General features: G+C 56.0%; 1 protein-coding gene across 1 annotated transcript; it reads right to left on the reverse strand.

Annotated features, from left to right (window-relative positions):
• Positions 1–1,433: 1,433 nt before the first annotated feature.
• DMKN (dermokine) lies at positions 1,434–16,943 on the reverse strand. Its single transcript, XM_053210796.1, has 21 exons — positions 15,595–16,943; positions 15,122–15,337; positions 14,938–14,997; positions 14,539–14,643; positions 14,310–14,411; positions 13,572–13,628; positions 13,139–13,204; positions 12,823–12,873; positions 11,230–11,277; positions 10,544–10,597; positions 9,555–9,599; positions 9,361–9,408; positions 9,107–9,154; positions 6,636–6,692; positions 6,294–6,341; positions 4,382–4,429; positions 4,224–4,265; positions 3,816–3,884; positions 2,369–2,392; positions 2,213–2,260; positions 1,434–1,910 (listed from the first exon to the last, which is right to left on the reverse strand). Exons 1-20 carry the CDS (start codon positions 15,970–15,972, stop codon positions 2,213–2,215), a joined length of 1,614 nt encoding a protein of 537 aa, XP_053066771.1. The 5' UTR covers positions 15,973–16,943; the 3' UTR covers positions 1,434–1,910.
• Between the last annotated feature and the right edge of the window lie 5,299 nt (positions 16,944–22,242).

Consider the following 22,242-nt stretch of genomic DNA (forward strand, 5'->3'; position numbering starts at 1 on the left):
GGGTTATTAATTGGCCTAATTTCAATATTGTTGTGTCTCAGGGAAGAGAGAGGCCCAAGGAGGGGAGAGAGACAGGGGAACGGCCGTCAGTGGGGTACACACACGACATTTACGGCTTAAGTTTGCCGTCTTATAGGGGTGACGCCAATGGTACCTGCCCCACAATATTACAGCAGTAACGTCAAACATAGCGATCACAGACCGCCGAAACAAATATAATAAGAATAATGAAGAAGTTTGAAATATTTCGAGCATTACCAAAATGTAATGCAGAGACACAGTGTGAGCAAATGCTATCGGAAAAAATGGCGCCAATAGACTCGCTTGAGGTGGGGTTGTCATGAACCTTCAAGTTGTAAAAAATGTAATAGCCACCAAGCGCGATCAGATGAGGTATGTCTGTATAAAGCAGTAGCCCCCAAATCAGGACAAACGTGAAAATAGGAATACTCCTCGTCTTTCTCTCAGCCAGATGGCTTTCATCAAGACAGGTTCCCCAGGTCCATTTTGGGCCAGGTTTCTTTTATTTATTCATCAACTATTTGAGGCCTCGCCTGTGCCAGGCCCTGTGGTCAGTGCGGGGGCGAAACAATAACCGAGGCAGTCGGACCATGCACTCAGGGAACTTGGGATCTTGGAGGTGGCGGGGGGGGGGGGGTGTCACCGAGGCTGGCAGGGAGATTCCTGTCCTTCTTTTACTTCCTGGGTCCCTGCAGGAATGTGGGAGATGATTGGTGGGGACTCCCTAATTGGGGCACATTCTACAGCCTGGATGAGACTTTGGCTCAGAGACTCTGAGTACAGACTCTCCGGCCGTGTCTGCAGAGCTCTTAGGCTTGTGATAAGCCTGGCCTCCACCTGCACCAAGGACCTCTGGCTGTTTCCTTGGTACGTTAATGCAGTAGAAGTTTCCACCACCCCCTCTGCCTCCCAGAGACACAGAGCTAAAGCACTGGGTTTGAGCCTCCTGACCACAACTTCCTAAGCACACGACCTCATCCACACCTCAGTGTGTTTACAAGGCAGACAAGGCCTTGTGTTTACGAGGCATATGCTCTGCTAGGCCCCTGGCCCCTATTCTTGCCCCCTTCCTGACCCTCTGGGACTGGCCTCCTCTCTTGAAAGGCTGTTTACCCTGACCTCCTGATGTGAATCGCTTCCGTGTTGCCTTTTCAGGCTAGCCAAACACCTGTGAGTTCCTCACCTTCAGGGGCACAGCATTCAGACGCAGACTGGGCAAAGATGATTTTTTACAGATGGAGAAACTGAGGCACGGTGGTATCAGCTAGCTACTGCTTGTCAGTAGCCCCACCCCACGCCCCCATTTGGTATGCCACTGTCGGCGGGAAGCCACGTTATCTACCCCTAAATCTCTTCCATCCTCCCTGGTCCCGGCCACCAGCACAACATTAAAGAATACAGTGTGAGAAATCTTAGGGAAACAAGATTCGGGTTTTATTTCCATAAAGAAACTCAGGAGGAGGAGAAGCTTCTTCTGAAGAACTGTCACACCGACTTCAGGTCACAAAACGGAGTAGGTGAAGAAAAGTGGCGGGTTTATCTGATGAAGTTGCTGGTCACGGAGACCCCGCAGTGCGGTTGCAAGATACAAGGGACAGACAGACTTGGTCCCCAACCTGGAAAAAACAGGTGTCAGCACCTAGACCAAGCCTGACACAGGGAGGGGAGAGCTAGGGACGCGGCCCGGTCGGGCTCCTCGAAGACTGACGTTTTTCGGGGCCTCGGTCATGACTGGAAATAATCTTCTAAAAAAGAAAAGAGCGAACGGTAGCCCGTGGCTACTCCGGAATCTGCTGAAACCAGGTGTCCCTTCATCCAGTCTCGGTGCTCCCGAAATTTCGCGGCGTCCCACCTGTCTCGCCTGCGGGTCCCCTCGCTCTTGCTCCTCCCTGAAACAGATTTTGTGGTTCTGCCCAGGTCATCTCGTACCACCTCCGCCCTGGCGACTCACTTCCTCCGCACCTGTCACCCCAGACCCTTCCTCAACCTCTCCTCCTGTCAGGCCCGCACTCGGCACTCAGAGGGTGCTCCCGAGTGTCCTCTGTCGTTTCCTTATGAGTCTTCCTCCACAGGCCACACGAGGGGCTCCTCCTCAGTGCCCGTGGAGCTTCCACGCAAAACAAAGCAGATGCCGGGACCTCAGGGCACCCCCGGGGTGACCGTGGCTTGCGCGGCTCGCTCGGATACTCACCTACCAGAACTTCACCCACCGCAGCAGGCCAGGCTGCACCCGGGAAGCCTGCAGGACAAGGAGAACGTCTGAGTGGACGTCACCCTGCCTCCTGCACACCCTCTGGCCTCAGACCCTTTGTCTCAAGAGCCACGTTTTCCCTGCCTTGGTACTCACCGAAGAAGAAGGCGTGGCTACCCCCTGTAAAGAGAAGATCAGAGGAGATGATGGGGGCGCCACAGGGCCCTCTCCGTGTCCTCGGCCTCGTCCTCAGGGCTCAGGAGGGACCCCAGGGCAGGGGAGGGCTCAGACCAAGATCTTGGCAAAGGTCCTTGGGTCTGACTGTGGGCGTTCAGCCCACGGACTTTTTTTTCAAAGCGGTCTCATCAGCCTGCGCACATCTGACCCAAGATGAGCACACGCCGGCCAGGCAGACTGAAAGGTGGGTGCCCCCTGCCGCTGGGCGGGTAGAAATTGGCGAGTGGGCACCCGTGGGCAGCGCTGGCTGCTCTGTCACCTGCTTCCAGTCAGTAGGTGACTTCTGATCTCTCAGTAGAAGTCCCGGCCCTGAGGGCAGGGGCTTCCTCATTCTGAGAGATGGAGGGGAATAGGGCCTGTTTTTTTTCACCAGCCTAATTAGTACTTAGCACATTCCTTTACTGAGTCTGTAAGACGGCTTTCCTTGTAACTGAATGAAACAAAATTCTCAGGGTTGTTTTTTTGTTAATTTTTTAAGTTTATTTATCTATTTTGAGAGAGAGAGAGAGAGTGCGTGAGAGAATCCCAAGTAGGCTCCACACTGTCAGCACAGAGCCCGAGGTGGGGCTCGAACTCACAAACTGAGATCATGACCTGAGCTGAAACCAAGTCAGACGCTTAACAGACTGAGCCACCCAGGGGCCCCTTCTCAGGGTTTGTTTGTGTGTTTGTTTGTTTCCTATTACTTGTTTTGTGGAATGAAGCATTAATTTTCCCACCAGCCAAAGGTTTCTGGGCAAGCCCCCCGCCCCCAACCCGCCCAAGTGCTGGTGTGCCTTCCTCTCCCCCCACCCTCCACGAAATCAGCAGTTAAAGAGGTGGAGGAAACAGACACTAAAAGCAAAGGCTGCTGGGGCGCCTGGGAGGCTCAGTCAATTAAGCGTCCGACTTCGGCTCAGGTCATGATCTCACGGTCTGTGGGTTCGAGCCCCGCGTCGGGCTCTGTGCTGACAGCTCAGAGCCCGGAGCTTGCTTCGGACTCTGTGTCTCCCTCCCTCTCTGCCCCTCCCCTGCTCACACTCTATCTCTCTCAAAAATAAACGTTAAAAACAAAAAAGCAAAGGCTGCTCCTTTTCCTGTGTGTCATGTGACTTTTATATCCCTCTTTGAGAGGATATTCATTCCCAGTTTTCTCCTCCGCCTGCAATGCAGCCACTGCTACCTTGTAACCTTTTCCGAGGTGGTGCGTGTGAAGAACACCGAATGTTCCGTGGAAGATTCCGTGTTCTTCACACCCATGGCTTCCAAAGTGCTCTCAGGGAGCCCGAGTCTCCTCGCAGACAAGACTTTCAAAACAAACAGGATTTGGCCTCAGCTAAACCCGGCAGCCACCCCAGTGAGGAATCGGGGCACTTGGGAGCCTTACCTTAGAGGGGATCTTGGCTGAGTACTGCCCACCAGAAGGAGTAGGGTGTGCCTGCTGGTTATAGCTGTGCTGTGGAAAGAAAACCAGAGAGTGGGGAGGAGGGCGGGGGCAGGGGGCGAGAGAGGGGGGAGGGCATTTTGCTGTGGAATAAACACCCCACCTCCCTGCCTGGGCCAGAGCTGTCCCCGAGCCCCTGCCTCCTTGTGTCATGCGTTCTTTTCTATAGAATCTCCTTGGGCCAGCCAGAGCCCGCAGCCTCACCTCACTTTGCGGTCGTCTCCCGAATGGCCCTGCCTCCTCCTTCCCGGTACCTCTCCCAGCTCCTCAAGTGTCACTTAGGAGATGAGGGCAGGACACCAAGGAAATAAGTGAGGCCTGAACCCGGCGGTCCAGTGACGGATGTCTTACCTTAGAAGTTACGGCCGCCACCTCTTGCCATCCCGTGCCAGACTGAGAAAACGACAGAATGGGGGTGTGAAGGAGAGAGGGTTTCAGATTGGCCAGCGCTGAGAACAAGACCGAGAGGGACCAAGGGCCGTCGAAGGCAGGTAAAAGGGCGGACTCACCTGACCAGCACCGCCCGACCTCTTCTGGAGCGATGACGCATCGGCGCCCTGGAAGGGAGAGGGAGCCACAGGGTGGCCTCGTCCACGGTCCTTCCGGCCCTGCCAGAGTCGAGCCTGCTGCCCAGGCTCGGCCCTCGTGCCGGAGCACCCACCCCCGCCCACCCCACCGGCACCCCTGTCCATGGTCCGTGATCAGCGCTACCTACAGAGAAGGCAGGGAGCCCGGAGGAAACTGATGGCCCCGATAGATACAGGACAGGTTTCCACACTGAGTGTGGGGGAGCGAGGCAGCACCACCCCCACCGTGCAGCTGGGGCTGAGGCAGACTGGCCCGGGACTGAGCAGGGCTGATGGCAAACGAGCGGTGCCCCCACAGGCTTCCTTGGGGCAGGCGCGCACCTCAGCCCAGCCCACGTTCTGCCAACACCAAGCCCTGCTCCTTCCTTGGGCCCCGCATCCTGTTCACAAACGCTGTTCCCACAGGGCTCCTGGAAGGACGGGCTCTTACCCTCAGCACATGGAGGCAAAGCGGGGTGATTAGATTAGCTCTGGGCCAGAGAGAAAGGGGAGAAACACAAGGAAGCCCGTGAAGCCAGGTGAGACGCAGGTGCGCGGCCGTCTCCCCTCCACAGTCAAGGCGAGAGGAGAATTCTCAGCGGGAGGAGAGGAGATCGGTTTCTGCGACCATCCCTTCTCCACTTGGAGCCCCTACTCTCACCTGCCCCCACACAGGGTTAGGATGTTCCTCCTCTCACCTGACTCCCCTTGATTTTTCGCCCCACTCTTAGCCCCAACATTGAGGTCACAAACTGCTTGACCACAGGCCTGAAGAAAGTTCTTGCTTGGTCTGCATTTTTAAATTAAATTAATTGTGAACGACTAGCAATCAGATTTCTGGGATGCCTGGGTGGCTCAGTCAGTTGAGTGTCAGACCCCTGATTGTGGCTCAGGTCATGATCCCAGGGTCGTGGAATTGAGCCCTTCGTTGGGCTCTGTGTTGAGCATGGAGCCTAAGGATCTCTCTCTCTCTCTCTCTCTGCCCCTCTGCCCTGCTCATGCTCTCTCTCTTCCTCTGCCCTGCTCTCACTCTCTCTCTCTAAAATTTAAAAAAAAAAAATAGAAATAAATTAAAATAAAATTCAGATTTCCATCAAATGGCATGGCACACTGGCCATCCCTGAGCGCATGGCTGTACACAGCAGAAGGGCTTTGACCTTCCCCCTCACATGGCCCTGTCTGCCCAGCCTCACTTGCCTGACCCACATGCATGAGTGAGTGCACCTTTGCCTCAGTGCCCAACGGCTCTTGGCCATACAGAATCAAGGTATGGCCTCCTGCAGGACCCAGAGGTCCTGCCCATCCTTCCCAGAACCCAGATATTCAGACCCACTGCACCTGCTTGCACTTGACCATGACCTGACCTTCTCCCCCTGTGCCCCCTGTTTTCTTTCAGCTTTCCTCCCTAAAGCCCCCTTTCCAGTGAAGAGAGTTGACCCCAGCTCCAGGCCCCTGCCTCTTCCCCACCTCGTGTCCCCGCCACCTGCTCACCCTGCAGTACCCACCCAGCTGTGGCTCCCCCTGAGCCAGGCCACACCCAGCAGGAAAAGCAGCAGAGCAGAGACAGTGGCTGGCTTCATGTTCCTGGGCCTGTGGAGGCCCCAGCCCTGGGCCTCAGCTTTTATCGGCGGGAGGACCGCCCACCCTACTCCTTCTCCAGTGACTCACAGCTTCTCCCTCCCAACCCACCCCCACTCAGCGTTGCAGAAAGGGAGGAGAGTGGGAAGGGAGGGAGGCACCCTCCATCAGCAGGGAGGGTGAACAACAGGGACCGAGTCTACACGTCACTGCCCAGGGCCTAGATCCCGCGTCCCCAGAGCTGAGCACCCGACCCCAAAGGTTCTGCCACCCTTACCTCGATAATTGCTTTCCAGTTCAGGAAAGGGGTGTTGTGTTTGAAATCCTGGAGGGAGGAGAAGAGGTGAGTGGGCCTCAGCCGGGAGTGCTGCAGCTTGGTGGGAAGTTGGGGGGTGATGTGCAGGAATGGGTTTTGGAGCCTGGGTGTGGTTTGGGGGTTAGATGAAAATAAGCACAGGGGAGTTTGAGGGTGTTGGCGCTTCTGGTATTTGGGTGAGATTACTATCTCAAAAGTGAAAAGAGGGTGAATTTTGTGACAGTGGGCTGGAGCTGGAGGGAGGTGGCAACAGGGACAGATGACCAGGATCCCCAGTTCTTTGAAAAGTGAGAGGTCTCCTACCTCCCACAGCCGGCTGAAGTAGAGGAGGGCCCGCGTGCTGGGGGACGGGACTTGGCCCTGTAGAGGAAAGGCGGGGTGCAGGTTAGCACGGAGCCCGGCCCCCTGCTCACCTAGGCCCCTGTTCCCGCTACCACCGCTGCTCGGTCTTCAGAATTTCATCGTGACTAAGGTTTGAGGGAAGCCGGGTGTCTTCAGGGACACCAGAAAATGGCTTTTGGAAGCAGAGGGAGAGAAAGGCTAGCTCTCGGGCGCCACTAACCAGCTCCCCTCCCCAGGTGCATACCACATGCTCTTGACTATCCCTGTTCCCCCAGCCTCTGCCAGAACTCAGGACCTCAGGACCAGGACCTGTCCCCAGAACTTCCCGCCTTTTTACCTTCCCTTCGGCCTCCAGCCCATTTCCCAAAGCTGAGAGCTGCACTTTGATCCTTCCAGACACCCCCCCCCCTCCCGCACCCTGGGGAACAACAGTGGAGACGTAAGAAAGGAGCAGAGACCAGGAGTGTGGGGCAGCTAAGGTTTATTTCGAGGGTAAGGGTTGAGATTAACGGTGGGATAGCGATGTTTTAAGAAGGGATGGGAGGGGGGCTCCCATCCATCTGGTAGCTCCTTGTCTGGAGGTCACGGGGTGCGAAAGCTCCTCTGGTCCTGGGCAGAGAAATAAGTTCTAAGAGGGAGCTCAAGGAATAGGAATCAGGCCGTAGTGGGCCAAGTCAGGGGTGGATCGGGCCTCCGCTGCTGAAATCCGCAGGGATCTTTTTGCTTGCCCATGGCTGTCATCCAGTCAAATCTGGATATTCCAGTTGGGCTTGAAAACCTCCTACGTGCCAAGAACTGTTACGTGTATTCTCCTTGTCGTCACTGGTCAGTCTGGCCCTCCTTGTGAAGGAGATGGGCTCTCTGTTCTCTTCTCTGCCCATCTCTGTCCTGCCCTTCTTCCTAGACCTGCTCCTGGGGAAGCGGCCCCAGATGGATCCTGCCTGTGAGCGCTCTCCTTTTACCGGCCCCCTAGATGTGCAAGAATGTCGACTGCCTTCCAGGACCCGGGGAAGTATGAGCATGTGCCTCTGGGCCTAAGTTCCCCGTGAGAGGGGTTGGGGGTTGGTGGGGGGGGCTGTTTCTCTATAAAACAGAAACAGTCCATTTGCTCCTGCAGTTCATCCAAACCGGAACCGCGCTGCCGCTGGGACCTTCTGCCTCCTGTATCTTTCACTGTCCCACCTTATTCCCCAGGGGGCAGACTTGGACTTGCTGAGGGCGGGGCTCTGTCCTCACCTCCCTGCCTACCGCCACCTCGGTTCCCCTGCCAGTTTTAGAGGTTAGGGGCCCTCGCCTTGTTTCTGTTGTGTTACAGGTCAGGAACTTGGAGACTGTGACAGGCAGAGGGCCTGTGGCTCCTGGAGAACAAGCCCCTCCCACCCACGCCCCCACCCCCCCCCCCCCATACAAGCAGTGGCCACTCAGCTCTTGTCTCTGGCAGCTCGAGGAAAGAGGGGCCCCGCGTTGCCACATTTTTCAAGAGAAGCCGGAATTCCAAGTCATTTTGTAAAATCTCTCAGTTTTTAAACTTTGGCAACTAGTTCATAATGCTTTAAAAAAAAAAAAAAAAAGAATAGATCACCGGGCACCTGGGTGGCTCAGTCGGCTAAGCGTCCGACTCTTGATTTTGGCTCAGGTCATGATCTCATGGTTGGTGAGATCCAGCCCCACATTGGGCTCCATGCTGAGTGTGGAGCCTGCTTGGGATTCTCCCTCTCCCTCTCTCTCTGCTCTTGCCCCGCTCACGCTCTCACGCGCACGCACGCGAGCACTCTCTCTCTCTAGAAATAAACATTTAATTAAAAAAAAAAAAAGTGGATCAAACAAAGCACACCGGCTCGACCGTCATTTGCAAATTCTGCTTTTGGTATTTGTGTGGGTTGTTTATCTGCCTCTGCCATTCGGGTGTCAAATCAACCTGCCAGGGGGTCCCCTGAACGTGGAAGGCGTGGGCAGGGAGGAAGCAGAAGGGGGTTCAGGGCCCCAAGCGCCTCCTAAGATCGCGGGCCCGGAGCCCAGCACGCCTGGCCCCTAGCAGGCACCTGGTACACACTCCCTCCTCTCTCAGCCGGCGGTCCTCCCTCCCTGTCCTCCCGACTAAGGTGCAGTCCGCCGCCTACCCGGCCTCTGCGGCCTCTCCGGTTTCCCGAGGACTAGGCCTCTTCGCGCTCCCCTTAACCTTCCAGGTCTCGAAGGGGAAACTGAGCTTCAGAGAAGCTCAAGCTCCCCTCTGCTTGAGACCCGAAAGAGGCACTGCCTCATCCCCGACTCCCAGCCCACCCCTCTGTCCTTCCTCGTCATTCCTGTCCCTCTTTTTAAGCACTGGACAAAACGCCCTCGTAGTGGCCACCATCATCTCCCCAGGTCCCCACACCTCTTCTCCAGTCCCCTCTCCCCTGGGGATCGGAATGGCATAGCCTTCCAGCCCTTACCTTGTTTATGGCATCCCAGTTAATGAAACCCAGCTTGGATTTAAAATTCTGCAGAGGAAAAGAAAAAAAAAAAAAAGAAGAAGGAAAATGGCAAATTGGGTCATAATGCAATTGGCTCAGGGCCTCAGGGCAGGAGAGGTCAAGGTCCACCACTGACGGCGGTTGGTTATGGGAAGAGGACCTCAGCCTGCGGGGCAGAGGGACAGGGGTTTGCCTTGCCAACAGAGTGAGCAGAGCCACCTGGCCGAACTCACCTTCCAGAAAGTGTCGAAGTTGAAGAGCCCAGGAGATGTCTGAGAGTTCTAAGGCATCGGGGAGAAATGGGATGAGAGTGGGAAGCCGGCTTGTGAGCCAGAGGCAGGGGCAGGCGCTCTGGGGCTCAGGAGGGGACCCGTGGGTTGCCTGACACCACGGTCCGGACCCAAGGTGGGGTGATGCCTCCACTCACCAAGGTATTGATCCCACTGACAGCTTCACCACCGGACCCTTGCCACTGGGTAGGAAGGGGGACTGATTTTCAAAGCCTGTGCCTCCGGTCACGCGTGCCACCTGGCCACCTGCTCCTGGCTCACCACCTCTGCCTTGGCTCAAGCTCTGTGTACTCTCTGTAAAGCCACCTTCTCTTCTTTTTCACACAGCAGCTAGGAAGCCCCCCTTCCTGGACTATTTGCCACTTCCTAGAATAACCCTGCCCAGTCCCTTGAATCATATTCATACTCTGACTCTGCCCGCCACCCCCACCTCCACCCCCGCATAGCCTGCCCCCAAAACACTGCTGGTATGTGACGTGTGATCCACCAGGCGCCTAGCACGGTGCCTTAACCTGCCGCATTCCTGCGTGGAGATGTCTCCACTGTACAGATAAGGAAACTAAAGTCAGAGCCGTCGGCAGCTTGCCTCAGGATCTGTCTCCACCTTAGTGGTCGCAGAAAGTTCTGCAGTAACTCAGGCAGTGGGGGGGGGGGGGGGGGGAGGGGGGTTGGTGAGCAAGTTTGCTCGCTTTGCTGGCCCCATTTGACCCAAAAGGAGGCCCAGGCTCAGAGAGGTCAACTGACCGGTCTGAAGATGCACAGATGACAGGTGATACAGCTGTCATTTGAACCCCCAACTACTACCTCAAAATTCACTGCCTTTCCACTTGTCAACACTGCCTTCTTAAGTATGGTTCCCAAATACAGCCCCTTGACCCCTCTGTTACTTCCGGCTATCCTTCCCTTCACAGTGATAACGTGGCTCTGACGGCCATTCAAAGGAAGGAGAGAATGAATGAATGGAGGAGACAGGGATCCCAGACCCCCATCTGGTCTCCTGACAGTTACCCGCCACAGACTCAGAGTAGCAGCGAGAAGACACTGATGCTTCTATTTCTTTTCCCGGTCCCTTAGCACTCTGTCCCCACCCACCACCATCCCTTCTCAGAAAGCTGTCCCTGCTCACCTGATAATTGCCTTGGGAGCCCCCAACGAGGTGACTGCCTTCTTTGCTTATTTCCTGGGGAGACAGAAAATGGAGAAGAGTCGGTGGGGAAGCAGGGAAGATGCGGGACGAGAGGGCAGGAGAGCAGAATGTGGGCAAGGGTCTCCTGAATCAGGGGACTGGAGATTTCCTGGGACCCCCAGAGAGGCTCTTCTCCCCGGGCAGCTCCGTCTTCCCTGGAAAATCTTGCCTCAACTTCTTGTCGACCGGGCTATTGCACACTTACGATACTTACAGGTGACATAACCACCTCTTTCTGTTCATGTCTGCAAACTGCCCAAAATCCACCAGGAAGGGTCCTTGCCATCAAAGTATCTGAATTATCCTCTGGTTTTGAGGTGGAAACCAGCCAGACCGTTGGACTAAAGTGATTCAAACTGCAGGGCCCAGTCTGGGCTGATGTTTTGCTTTGGTCAGAAGGGTGACACTAGCCGAGGAGGCCCGGAAGTAGCCTGGCTTGTCTCCTCCTGAGAGGTAGGTGCCTCCAGACCCCCACTCCTCAGGACTAAGATGAATTCCCAGGGCCAAGGCCAAGACTGGGCTGCGACGTGAGTCTATCTGCCCTGTTGGTATCACTACTGCAGAGGTGATCACCATCCCGTCCTCCTGCCACCAGTCTCTACTCTCAAGGCCTGTCATCTCCTTACCCTGATGTCACCAGAGCTGCCGGGCCCTCCCTGTCCTCCTTGGAAGCCCTGAAGGATGAGACACGAAACACAGGTCATTGTTTTAGATCTTGGGTCCATCCCTGCAAACGTTGGTGCCGATTTAATACAATTCTTCTATAAACGCTCATGGGATTCTCTTTTGGAACATGTCAAAATATTCTTGGAATTCATCTGGGAGAGTAAGTGTCTAAGAATAGGTGAGAAAACACTGGAAAAGACAGGCAGCAAGGGAGGACCTGTACTGGTAGATATTCATGTGCCATAAAGAAAGCAGTGCCCAGCACAGATGAGCCCGTTTAACCAAGTAGAGTTCCCTAGGCGCCTGGGTGGCTCAGTCGGTTAAGCATCCGACTTCAGTTCAGGCCATGATCTCATGGTTCACGGGTTCGAGCCCCTCATTGGGCCCTGTGCTGACAGTTCAGAGCCCGGAGCCCGCTTCAGATTCTGTGTCTCCCTCTCTCTCTGCCCTTCCCCCACCTATGCTCTGCATCTCTCTCCCCTCCCCCACTCACACTTTCTCCCTCAAAATAAATAAATCGACTTAAAAAAAAAAAAAGTACAACCCCTGCAGAAGCTCTCCCAAAATATGAAGGTATTTACAAGCAGCATTTTTACATCGGTGGTAGAAATAATTCAGTGCACACAGCTGGGAACACCAGTTCAGTATTCGGGGGGTGTAAGGGGGACAGTTATATCTCACTGGTTCCCTCCCTTCTGTTTTTATCTGATTTTCCCTTCATAAGAGAGCACACAGCTCTGATCCAAAGTGTGGGTTAAGTCGAGCTGATCTGAGGAACTGGACTAGATTGTATACAGCAAAGTCAAGTCCAGATGGATTAAAGAGTTAAATAGAAACAATGAAATTATAGAAGTAGTTCTAGAAGAAAAGAAAAGCCTTTGTGTTCTCAAGAGCAGAAACCATAGAAGAAAAGACTGATATGTTTGACTACATATTTAAGACTTTGCTACATAAAAAACTAGAGACAGAATTACAGGCTGGGAGCTTTTCTGACACCTGTCTACCCATCGAGGTTAGTATCTCTAATATCCGAAGAGCCTGTTATTCAGGGAGCCTTCTCCCCGATGGTCGGCCGCGCTCGCACCAGCCACAGTCGAGCCCCATCTGCTTTGCCCAGAACCTGATAGAAACCAGAATCTCAGCCCCACCCCAGGCCTGCTGACTCAGAACCTGCATTTTCACAAGAACCGTAGGTGATTGGTGGGGACCTTAGCGTAACACTTCCTCTTGTCAGTGCTGCAGGTGCTGACAGAAAGCCCAGATTTCCAGAATAACCAGGAGGGAAGCGCACGCTTTCGACACACAGTTTCCAACGCTGTCAAAGAGGTCACGGGACTCTGTTTGTTGGCCAGGTGGGTGTAGGTCATTTGAAATGATGACGTTTCTAAAAGGACTGGTTTCTATGTGATTTTTCACCGCCCCATCCATGGTATAAAGTGAGGCACACCACGTGGGGATTTGCCATTCATTATTATTTTGGAGATTCGGTTTCTTCCCCACAGACGGAGTTGGGGCTGAGCAGAGGTGGGCACAGTCCCAAGTTTGGCTCTTACCTGACCCCCAGATCCTCCAGACACGCGGACTTCATTCCCTGGGTTGTCACACTGAGAGAGAGAGAGAGAGAGAGAGAGAGAGAAGAGAGAAGGCTTTCTCTCTGTTGCCACCTGGAAATCAACCCCAGCCCCCAAACTGCAGCATGTTACCCCCAAGGCTAGCCCACACCCGCCCCCAGCAGCGCACCCCCTCTCAGCTCTGGCCGTCGCTCTCCCAACTCTCCCGTCATGCGAGGGGCCTCGGCACCCCCTGTTTTCCCTCCCATCCGGGGAAAGGAGGGAGATCTGTGCAGGTGTGCGCGCAGCGGACACTCACCTCGGGTTTATTTCCACCACCGCTTCCGCTGCCACTGCTACCCAAGGAAGAGCCAGAACTGTGTCCCTACGAGGGAAAGCAAGAGTCCATGCAGGGTCTCCGAAGCACTCAGCCAGAACCAGATCGTTTCCAGGGTGTTATGATTCTCTTTACTCCCCTGTCCCCAACCTCCATCTCTTCCCGTCCTTAGCTAGCCAGTCACCGAGGGAAGTTATTCGGGGCACAAAGGTCCGTGTGGCCAGGTGTATTTCGAAATGTGGGCCAGTTTGGGGATTCCGAGCTCTTGTCTCCTCTTCCCTCCCCCACCCCTCAGGCCAGAAGTGAAGAGCCTTGACCCTGGCACCCAGGGGCTCCTGACTGTCCTCCTGACTCTCCTCCTCCCCCCCTCTCCTGGAACCTGGAAAGGGGAAGGGGCCCCTAGGTCCGTAATTACCTGGGAGCCTGAGTAGCTGCCTTGATCAAAATTCCTAGAATTTTCTAAGGGACGGTCCTAGATGGGGAAGCAGGTAGTACAAGGAGCAGTAAATTACAGCAGTTTACGTGGCCTGGCTCGTCCTAGTCACCTCCCTCTTGTGGCCTGACACCTTTCCCAGATATCTAAGGAAGCCGATGGTGCTCCCCACGGCAGACCCCTCCGTGGGAGAGCCCACGCTGAGCCCGTGGTCCCCTCCTGGCCCCTCACCCCTTTTGTAGGGGCCCCACGTGTCCCGTATGTATCAGTGTCATCTACACCACAGCTCCATAAATGTCCTCTTTCCACATGTGCGACAGGCTTGCCCCTGTTCCCCAGGGAGCTTCCCAAGCAGGTGTCCTGTTTTCCCGTGTCCACCCCTCTCCTTCCGTCTGCCACCCCCGTCTCTTGTCAGATCTGCCCAGTGGACACTGGCACAGCAGTGGGTGAGACGGGAGGGACAGCACCCCACCCGCGTGGAGCGGAAGACACGGGAGCCCCGTGAGCTGGCAGCAGGCAGGGCACCCCTTGTGGGGACCTAGGGGGTGTGTGTAAGGAACCCCGCCTGCTGGGGCCGGGAAGGTGGGGTGCAGGGGCCGAGGGGCCCAGGACGGGGCCACAGCGACGCAAGCGTTCGGGAAGACCTTGGAGGCTGTCTCCTCCGCAGGGACCGCCGGGGTCCGGGCTGCACCTCTGCCTTCAAGGGGGAGCAGGACTCACCCAGCTGGGCCCATAATTGCTGCCACCGTTGCCACCGCTGCTGCCACCGCTGCTGCCACCGCCGCTGCCACCGCCGCTGCCACCACCGCTGCCACTGCTTCCCTGAGAGGCAGGAAGAGACCAGAGTGAGAACCAGAGTCGAGAACATCAGGATCATTTGCTCCCCTCCCCCTCGCCCTCCCCCTCTTGCTCGGGCACATTCCCTGCACGGTCTCAGGGGAGCAGAGACTCCATCGTCCGCTGTGCAAAATGCCCCCAGCCACCCAGTCGCCTGTCCCCTTACCCCGGAGTTGCCAGAGCTTCCGCCTGAGCCGGACGGCGGGGGATTGGTGCACTGCAGGGGAGAGTTTCCAGACCTCAGTCAGAGCCCCTGCCCTCGAGGCCGGGCTCTCCCGCTTCCTGTGGCTTGGCCCCTTTCCCCACGTGTTTCTCCCCCACGCCCCGTCCCACTCCCCTCCCCTCCTCCTGGTCACCTGGCCCGGCCCATCTCTTCCCTGTCCAAGCTGCCTTGTCCCTCAGTCAGCTCCCCCCACCCCGCCCCAATCCTTCTTTCTTTCCTCTTCAATTTGCCTCCTTTCTGTCCCACACACCCGAACACCCTCTGCTTTGCCCACACCCGTCCCCTCACCTCTGTGTGTGAGTTGCTGCTGCCTCTCACTGAGCCGTACCCGGGCTGGACCACGGTCCCCTGCGGAGAGGGGCAGGCTGAGCGGGGGACTGATGGGGACTGACCGACAGATGAGGGAGGCGTGGGGACTGTGGGCTCGAAGGGCGGGAGGTGGCGCGCATCAGGGCTGGGGTGGTTACCGTACCTGAGCGTTGGGCCCCAAGTTCAAAGATCCTCCATTGGCTCCTTGGCCCCAGGCGCCTCCCTGAGAGTGGGTTCCGAAGCTGCCATCTGAACCTCCGGGGTATCCCTGGCCCCAAGGAGTCCCCGGGCCTCCAGGGTTGCCCTGGCTGTGGCCTCCAAAGCCACCCTGGGAGCCAAAGATGCCATGGCCTCCAGATGGAGGTTGGCCATCGGTTCCCTGCAAGAGCAACGCGCCCACGCTTAGTGTGCGTGACCATCCGCCTGGTGACAGGGGAGGGCGGGACGAAGGCCGAGGCAGGGGGACGGAGACCCCAAGGCGGCAGAGGAAGGCCGCATCACGTGGAGGGAAACCACCGCAGACAGCCACAAGTAAGAGACCTTCCTTCCCATGGGTCACCCTTCCAACCCACTCCAAGACTCTCAACCCGGGGGCCCACGGCCTCCCATTTCCACACCCAGCTTCCCGCTACTCACCCAAGCACCGTTGCCGCCAGGCACGCCCTGCCAGGAGCTGTGAACCGCATCTCCTCCGCGGCGAATGATGTTCTCAGCCTGCCTGCCTGCCTCACCCCCAGGGTTCCCAAGGACGCGGGCTGCCTCCTCCACGCCACGGCTCGTGGCCCCCCTGCTTGCAGAGTCGGTGGTCCCTCCAGTCCCTTTGCCAGCAGCCTCTTCGACTCCTTGGCTGATGGCATCTCCCACCCCCTTTCCAATGGCGTCTCCCATCCCGTGTCCCACGGCCTCCTCGACACCTGTTCCCGCACCCTCCCCTTCTTTCGGCAACGGGCCGGCCCCCCCGCTGCCCAGGCACAGGGCCAGCAGGAGGCAGGCCAGGGAGCCCTGCAGCCTCATCTCCGCCTCGCTCCTTCTCTCCCTCCTGCCTTCTTCCCACCCGAGTTTATTTCTCTCTGCCCTGTCTCCTCCTCCCTGCTGCGTGGCCTCCTCTGTTCTCTTCTTCCTTCGGACTTCTCCCTCCCTCTGGGTGTGCAGCCTTCTCTCTCCTTTCCCAGACTCCCCTGCCTTCCCAGAGTCCTCCTCCCTGCCTCTACTCCTTATACTGCAGCTTGGGAGAAGGTGGCAGGGCTGGGCAGCCCTGTGTCCCTCCCTCGTGACTCAGGGCCAGCCACCGATAGGGTAATGAGCTGTAATTGTGAGTCCGAGAATCTGTGTTGAAACAGAGAGGGAGCCCAAGCATCAGGGAGGGAGGGAGACATGGGATGAGGCAGGTGCAAAAGTGTTCCGATTTCCCAACCTTAGGAATTTGGGGCGCAGGGTGGGGATGGGGGCATCCGAGGAGACAGGTGGTTGGTGTCTCCTAGAGGTGGTGGGATGGAGGGGACTTAGGAGAGAGGAACCACAGGCAGGACCCAACCAGGGAGGCCAGCGTAGGAACCCAGTGGGGCAGGACCCACTAGGTGGAAGCCAGCCCGGGTCAGGGGCACCAGGATGAGAGGCAGGTGCCCTTTCTTGGCCTTGCTGCCTTGGTTTTGGTGGCCTTTGTCTCTCCCATCTGTCTTCCCGCCCATACTGTCACCTAAAGGTGACTGACCTCACCTTCTCCCGTACCTTCCAGCCCGCAGAGGGCCTGGGAGCTGTGAGACTGCCCTCAGTGGGGACCCCGGGTGCCGGGGAAGGAAGTGGCCAGCCCCAGAGCGGTCACCAGGGCGTCTCAGCACTCGGGCTGCTCTTGGCTGAGAAAGCTGGGTGCGGAGCAGGGGAGCTGGGCGGGCCAGCCACCCCCAGGGAATGAGTGGGAGGAAGCAGCTGACCCAGGCACCCATCCTGTTTACCTGGCCCACTGGGGGCACGTGTGTGAGCTCACAGCCTCCTGGGAGGCCTCGACTGCTGCTCGCCCCACCCACCCCTGTCTCCGCCAGGCCTGGGCTGCAAGGGAGGAGGGGTCGGCGTGAGGGCCCCCCACCCCCCACATCTGGGCTCAGGACACAGAGTTTGGGCGTCTTGCCCTCTCACCCCGGTTTAGTAGCACCCGGGGCCGCCTCTCTGCTCCCAGGGCCCGGGGTCCTCCCACTTGTCCCTGGCCTTGTATCACTGGGACTCATCACCGGGTTAGGAGGGGCCGGTTTCCATCCGCCTTTCTCAATGCCTCTCAGTCAGTCTCTCTCCACCCCAGCACCCGCACCCCACCTTGTAACATCCTCTCACCGTGTAAACACTGTCCCGGTCTGTCCCGGGCAGCCCTACCTGTTGTCATTACCTCTGTTTAATGATAATCATAATGGTGGCAGTGGGAATAACAATATAATCACCATGGCAACTTCAGTTTGTCAAGGGCCTTCTATGTGCCCGGTGCTGGATTAAGCACTTCAAGGCTCACACAGCCCTGGGAGCTGGTCTCACTGTAACCCCATGTAGAGACCGAGAATCTGGGGCTCAGGGGGGAGCGGTGGGTGTGTGGGGTGGGTGTGGGGTAAGGCCAGAGCCAAGCCCAGGCCTGCCCTGCTGCCAGCACTTTCTGTCATCATCTGTCTCAGACCTCCCCCCTTTCCTGTCAAAACCTTCATTCTCATCTGGATAGAATTGGCTGTGATTTTGCCCCAGGGCCTCGTGGGGGGGGGGGGGGGGAGCAGGGAGCTGGAGTAAATCTGAGGCCTCCGGATCGCTGATGGACACCTCGGCCCCTGAGCCTGCTGCTTCCATTTCCAAGGGCAGGACCGTGGGGCTGGAGTCGGCACACTCCCTGACTCAGAGACTCCCTCCCACACTTCCCTCCTGGGACGCCACCCTCACAGTGGCATGTATCCGCCCTCCATCCTAGCTCTATTACTGATATTTTTCCTTAAGCCAGCTTACTTTCTTAAGTGTATTATATGTCGCTTCTGTAGGAGGAAAGACAGGATCGCTTACCCATAGACAGAGAGTACCAGAAAACAGGGTGAGAAGCAAACAGTGGTGTTACATTGTAGCTGGCTGCAGCTCCGGCTCGTCCTTTGTTAAGAAAGGAGATTAGCGGGGCACCAGGGCGGCTCAGTTGGTTAAGCGTCCAACTCGATCTCCACTCGGGTCATGATCTCACGGTTCAGCCCTGCATCAGGCTCTGCGCTAACAGCATGGAGCCTGTTTGGGATGCCCCCCCACCCTCTCTCTGCCCCTCCCCTGCTTTCTCTCTCTCTCTCTCAAAATAAATAAATAAACATTAAAAAACAAAATAAAAGAGGAGATTAGCAAGTATGAGGGAGGTCAAGGAACGCCAACACAGAAATTGAGCCTTCCTCTTTAACATAATCAGAAAGCTTCGGAGAAAAGTGAGAAAAGGGTACGTCTCTCACTGTGCGGTTCAGACTTATTCAAAGCCATGTTCATGAACCACCTAAATTTCTCCCATGCAGTCCCATGTTCTACCTGCTGGGGAAAACTACCTTCAGACATCTCTGGGCCAGAGAAGCCACCTGACACCGTCTAAAGGCATATTTATGAAAGAACCTGTTGTGAACCAAATAGAAACCCGAGTGCCTCCACGTGCACAATCTCACTTACGTCTTATCACCACCGTGGGGGATGGGCATTATTCCCATTTTGCAGGTGAGGTAACTGAGGCCCAGGGCTGGTAAACACACCCCTAATAGCGTATTTGAGAAAGGATCATGGCAAAATGGGGCTGTCCGAATTTGACCCAGGTCTGTCTGACTCCAAACAGCTTTTTCTCCTACGTCACCAAGCCTCCTTTGCTCTTGTACCTCATCACATCCGCAAATCCGACACGCCCGACCTCATGTCCAGGACCTTCTGATTGCGGGTCCTCTCTAAGTCACTACTTCATTCATTCACTAAGTCCTTATTGAGTACCTACTGTGTGTTACAGCTGTTCTAGGCGCAGGGGATTCAGGGTGGAAGGAGATCATCTAAATCTGTCTCCTCAGGGAGCTCCCATTCGTTGTGAGGAGGTGGGACAATAAACACATCGGGTGGTGAGCACCAGTGGAGGAGACTACGGTGGGGTGAGGGACTAGAGAAGACAGAGGGAGCATTTCAGGAAAGGCTCTGAGAGATGTGACCTATGAACTGACACCCAAAGGAAGTGAGAGAGCGAGCCATGAGGATGTCTGGGACTAGAGTATCCCAAGCAGAGAGACAGCAGTGCAAAGGCCCTGAGGCAGGAGCCTGCTTACTCCATTTGAGGACCATTGTGGCTAGAGCAAGGGGGAAGTGGGAAGAGTTGAAGTCAAAGAGAAACCAGCCCGGATAGTGAGGATTCGTGGACCATGGTGAGGACTTTGACTCTGAATGAGGTAGAAACAGCGGAGGGTTTTGACTGAGGAAGGCTGGGGTCTGACTTGGTGTTAACGGGGTCCCTCTGGGGGACAGGGGGCAGGATGTGGGGACAGAGACCAGGAAGGAGGCTGCGGGGGGGAGGACGGAAGCTGGACTCCAGTAGAAAGAGGAGATGAAGCCCTGGGTCTGGGTGGCATCTCTGTGGTGTCCTGAGCCTCAGACTGGCATCTGACTGGCTTGCCTGTGCACAGCACCTATCCTGGAGACTAGCTGCAAATCCTAAGCCCGCCCCTTATTAGCTGTGATCTTCACCCACCTGTGCAGCGGTTTCCTTGTCTGGAAGAGGCAGGAACGTGAGGCTGAGGTGAATGCAAGATGTGTTCTTGCTAGCGTGGGGCATGTTGATGTTGGAATATTCTCTTGGCACTTTAACTTTGAGACACATACACAGGCACACACGCACCTCCTGAAATGGCCCAAAGCAGACACTTAATTTTAGGCGCATCTGGGTGGCTCAGTCGAATGAGTGTCCAACTCTTAATTTCATGGGTCATGAATTTCATGAATTTCATGAGTCTTAATTTCTCAGGTCATGGTCCCAGGGTCGTGGGATTGAGCCCCACATTGGGGTCCGCACTGAGCGTGAAGCCTGCTTAAGATTCTCATTCTCTCTCTCCCTCTACCCCTCTCCTCTGCTCACACGCTCTCTCCCTTTCTCTCTCTAAAAAAAAGAGGGGTGTCTGGGTGGCTCGGTCGTTAAGTATCTGACTTCAGCTCAGATCACGATCTCACGGTTGGTGAGTGCAAGTCCCACATCAGGTGAGCTCGAGCCCCACTTTGGGTGAGCCCCACTTCTCTCTCTCCCTCTCTCTCTCTCTGCCCCTCGTGGGAGTCTCTCTCTCTCCAGTCCCCCTGCCCCTCAGTCACTTGTGCCCTCTCAAAAAAAAAGCGTCTAGCTCTTGATTTCAGCTCAGGTCATGATCTCACGGTTCAAGGATTGAGCCCCAGGTAGGGCTCTGAGCTGACAGTGTGGAGCCTGCTTGGGATTCTCTCTTTCCCTCTCTCTCTCTCTCTCTCCCTGCCCCTCCCATGCTTGCACTCTCTTCCCCTCAAAATAAATAAACTTTAAAAAAAAAGAGAAAAGAAAAAGAAATTTAAAAAAAGAAAGAAACTTAATTTTTAAAAGGACTTATTTTGAAGTAGTCCCCTCCTCCTCCCCAAGGGTCCCCGGGAAGCAGGCCACCTGGCGAGCAGCGACCACCAGCAAGGAGACGCTCTTGACTAGGAGCCAGGCCACTGCCACTTACCAGCTGGGTGGCCTCGGTCCGGGAGGGGGACCATCACGGTACCTGCCTCACGTGGCCGCTTGCGAGCGCGGGATGAATCATGTGGGTGAGCTCTCGGCACAGCCGGAGTCAGCACCCAGTAAAAGAGGGCTGTGAGGGTCCCGCCCAAGCTCCCCTCCCTGTTCTTCCCCGTCTGCAGAAACCGGCCTCTCCTCTCCTCACCCCCTAGCCTGCCTCCACCTGCCTGTCTCAGGAGCCTCGTTCCGGCCCCCACTTGTTCCATGGCCGAGAGGGAAACCAAGTCTGCTCGAGGCCGTAGCCTCCCCCCTACCAGATGCCGGCCACTGGTGCCTGGGCTCCACCTCTCCTCTCGAACATGTCAGTCTGGGGGGAACGGACGTCAGACGAGTAGACATGTAATTACACACTGTGGTTACACAAGCACTATGAAGAGGAGATCGGTGAGCCACGAGAGAGCGTTAACAAAGGTGACTTGTGTGGCCGAGGTAGCTGAGACCTGAAGGGTAAGGAGGAGCCAACGCAGGGGACGGGAGGGCCACAGAGAATATTCCCAGCAGAGGGAATGCACTCCAGGCCCCGAGGCCGAGGCTGAGGTGAGCCATGCCTCTTCGAAACCTGAGAAGCCCTTGTTTCCCAGAAGCCTCTCGGGATTGACACTTCCCACGCACATGATTATCCCATATCCCTGGCACCTTCAGGACCCATACAAATAAGAGCACTGAGAGCTTTGCCTTTAGGAAAGAATGATGCCCTTGAATATGCCCTTTCCAGAAGGGACTCCTCCAGTGTGTATGAAACGAGCTCCAGCACAGAGAAGACCCTCAGTAGATGTGTCATATGAACGCACGCTTCTCTGTTCGTGAGTTTGAGTCTCACATCGGGCTCTCTGCTGTCAGCACGGACCCCGCTTCAGGTCCTCTGTCCCCCTCTCTCTCTGACCCTCCTCTGCTCACTTGCGCTCTGTCTCTCAAAAATAAACATTTTAAAAAATCATATTGATGTGTGGCTAGATGGATAGATATGTGACAGATGGATGTGTCAGAAAGCAATCAGAGTAAAATGAATTTATGCTTTTTTAAAACTATTTTAAGTAGGCTCCACACCCGGTGTGGGGGGCCTGAACTCACAACCCCGAAATCAAGAGTCGCATGCTCCACCAACCGAGCTGGCCAGGCACGTACACAGGTATTCACTATAAAATTCTTTCATCTTGGGGGCACCTGGGTGGCTCAGTTGGTTGAGCATCAGACTTGATTTTGCCTCAGGCCATGATCCCAGGGTCATGGCAACAAGCCCCACGTCAGGCCCCAGCTGAGCATGAAGACTGTTTAAGATCCTCTGTGCGTGTGTGTGTGTGGGGGGGGGGGGGGGGCGCCTGGGTAGTTCAGTCAGTTGGGCATCCGACTTTGGCTCAGGTCATGATCTCACAGTTTGTGAGTTCCAGCCCTGCATCAGGCTCTGTGCTGGCAGCTCAGAGCCTGGAACCTGCTTTGGATTCTGTGTCTCCCTCTCTCTCTGCCCCTCCTGGCTCACATTCTGTCTCTCTCTCTCTAAAATAAATAATAAACATTAAAAAAAAATTTTT

This window comes from Acinonyx jubatus, chromosome E2 (assembly GCF_027475565.1).
Source record: "Acinonyx jubatus isolate Ajub_Pintada_27869175 chromosome E2, VMU_Ajub_asm_v1.0, whole genome shotgun sequence".
Taxonomy (NCBI): domain Eukaryota; kingdom Metazoa; phylum Chordata; class Mammalia; order Carnivora; family Felidae; genus Acinonyx; species Acinonyx jubatus.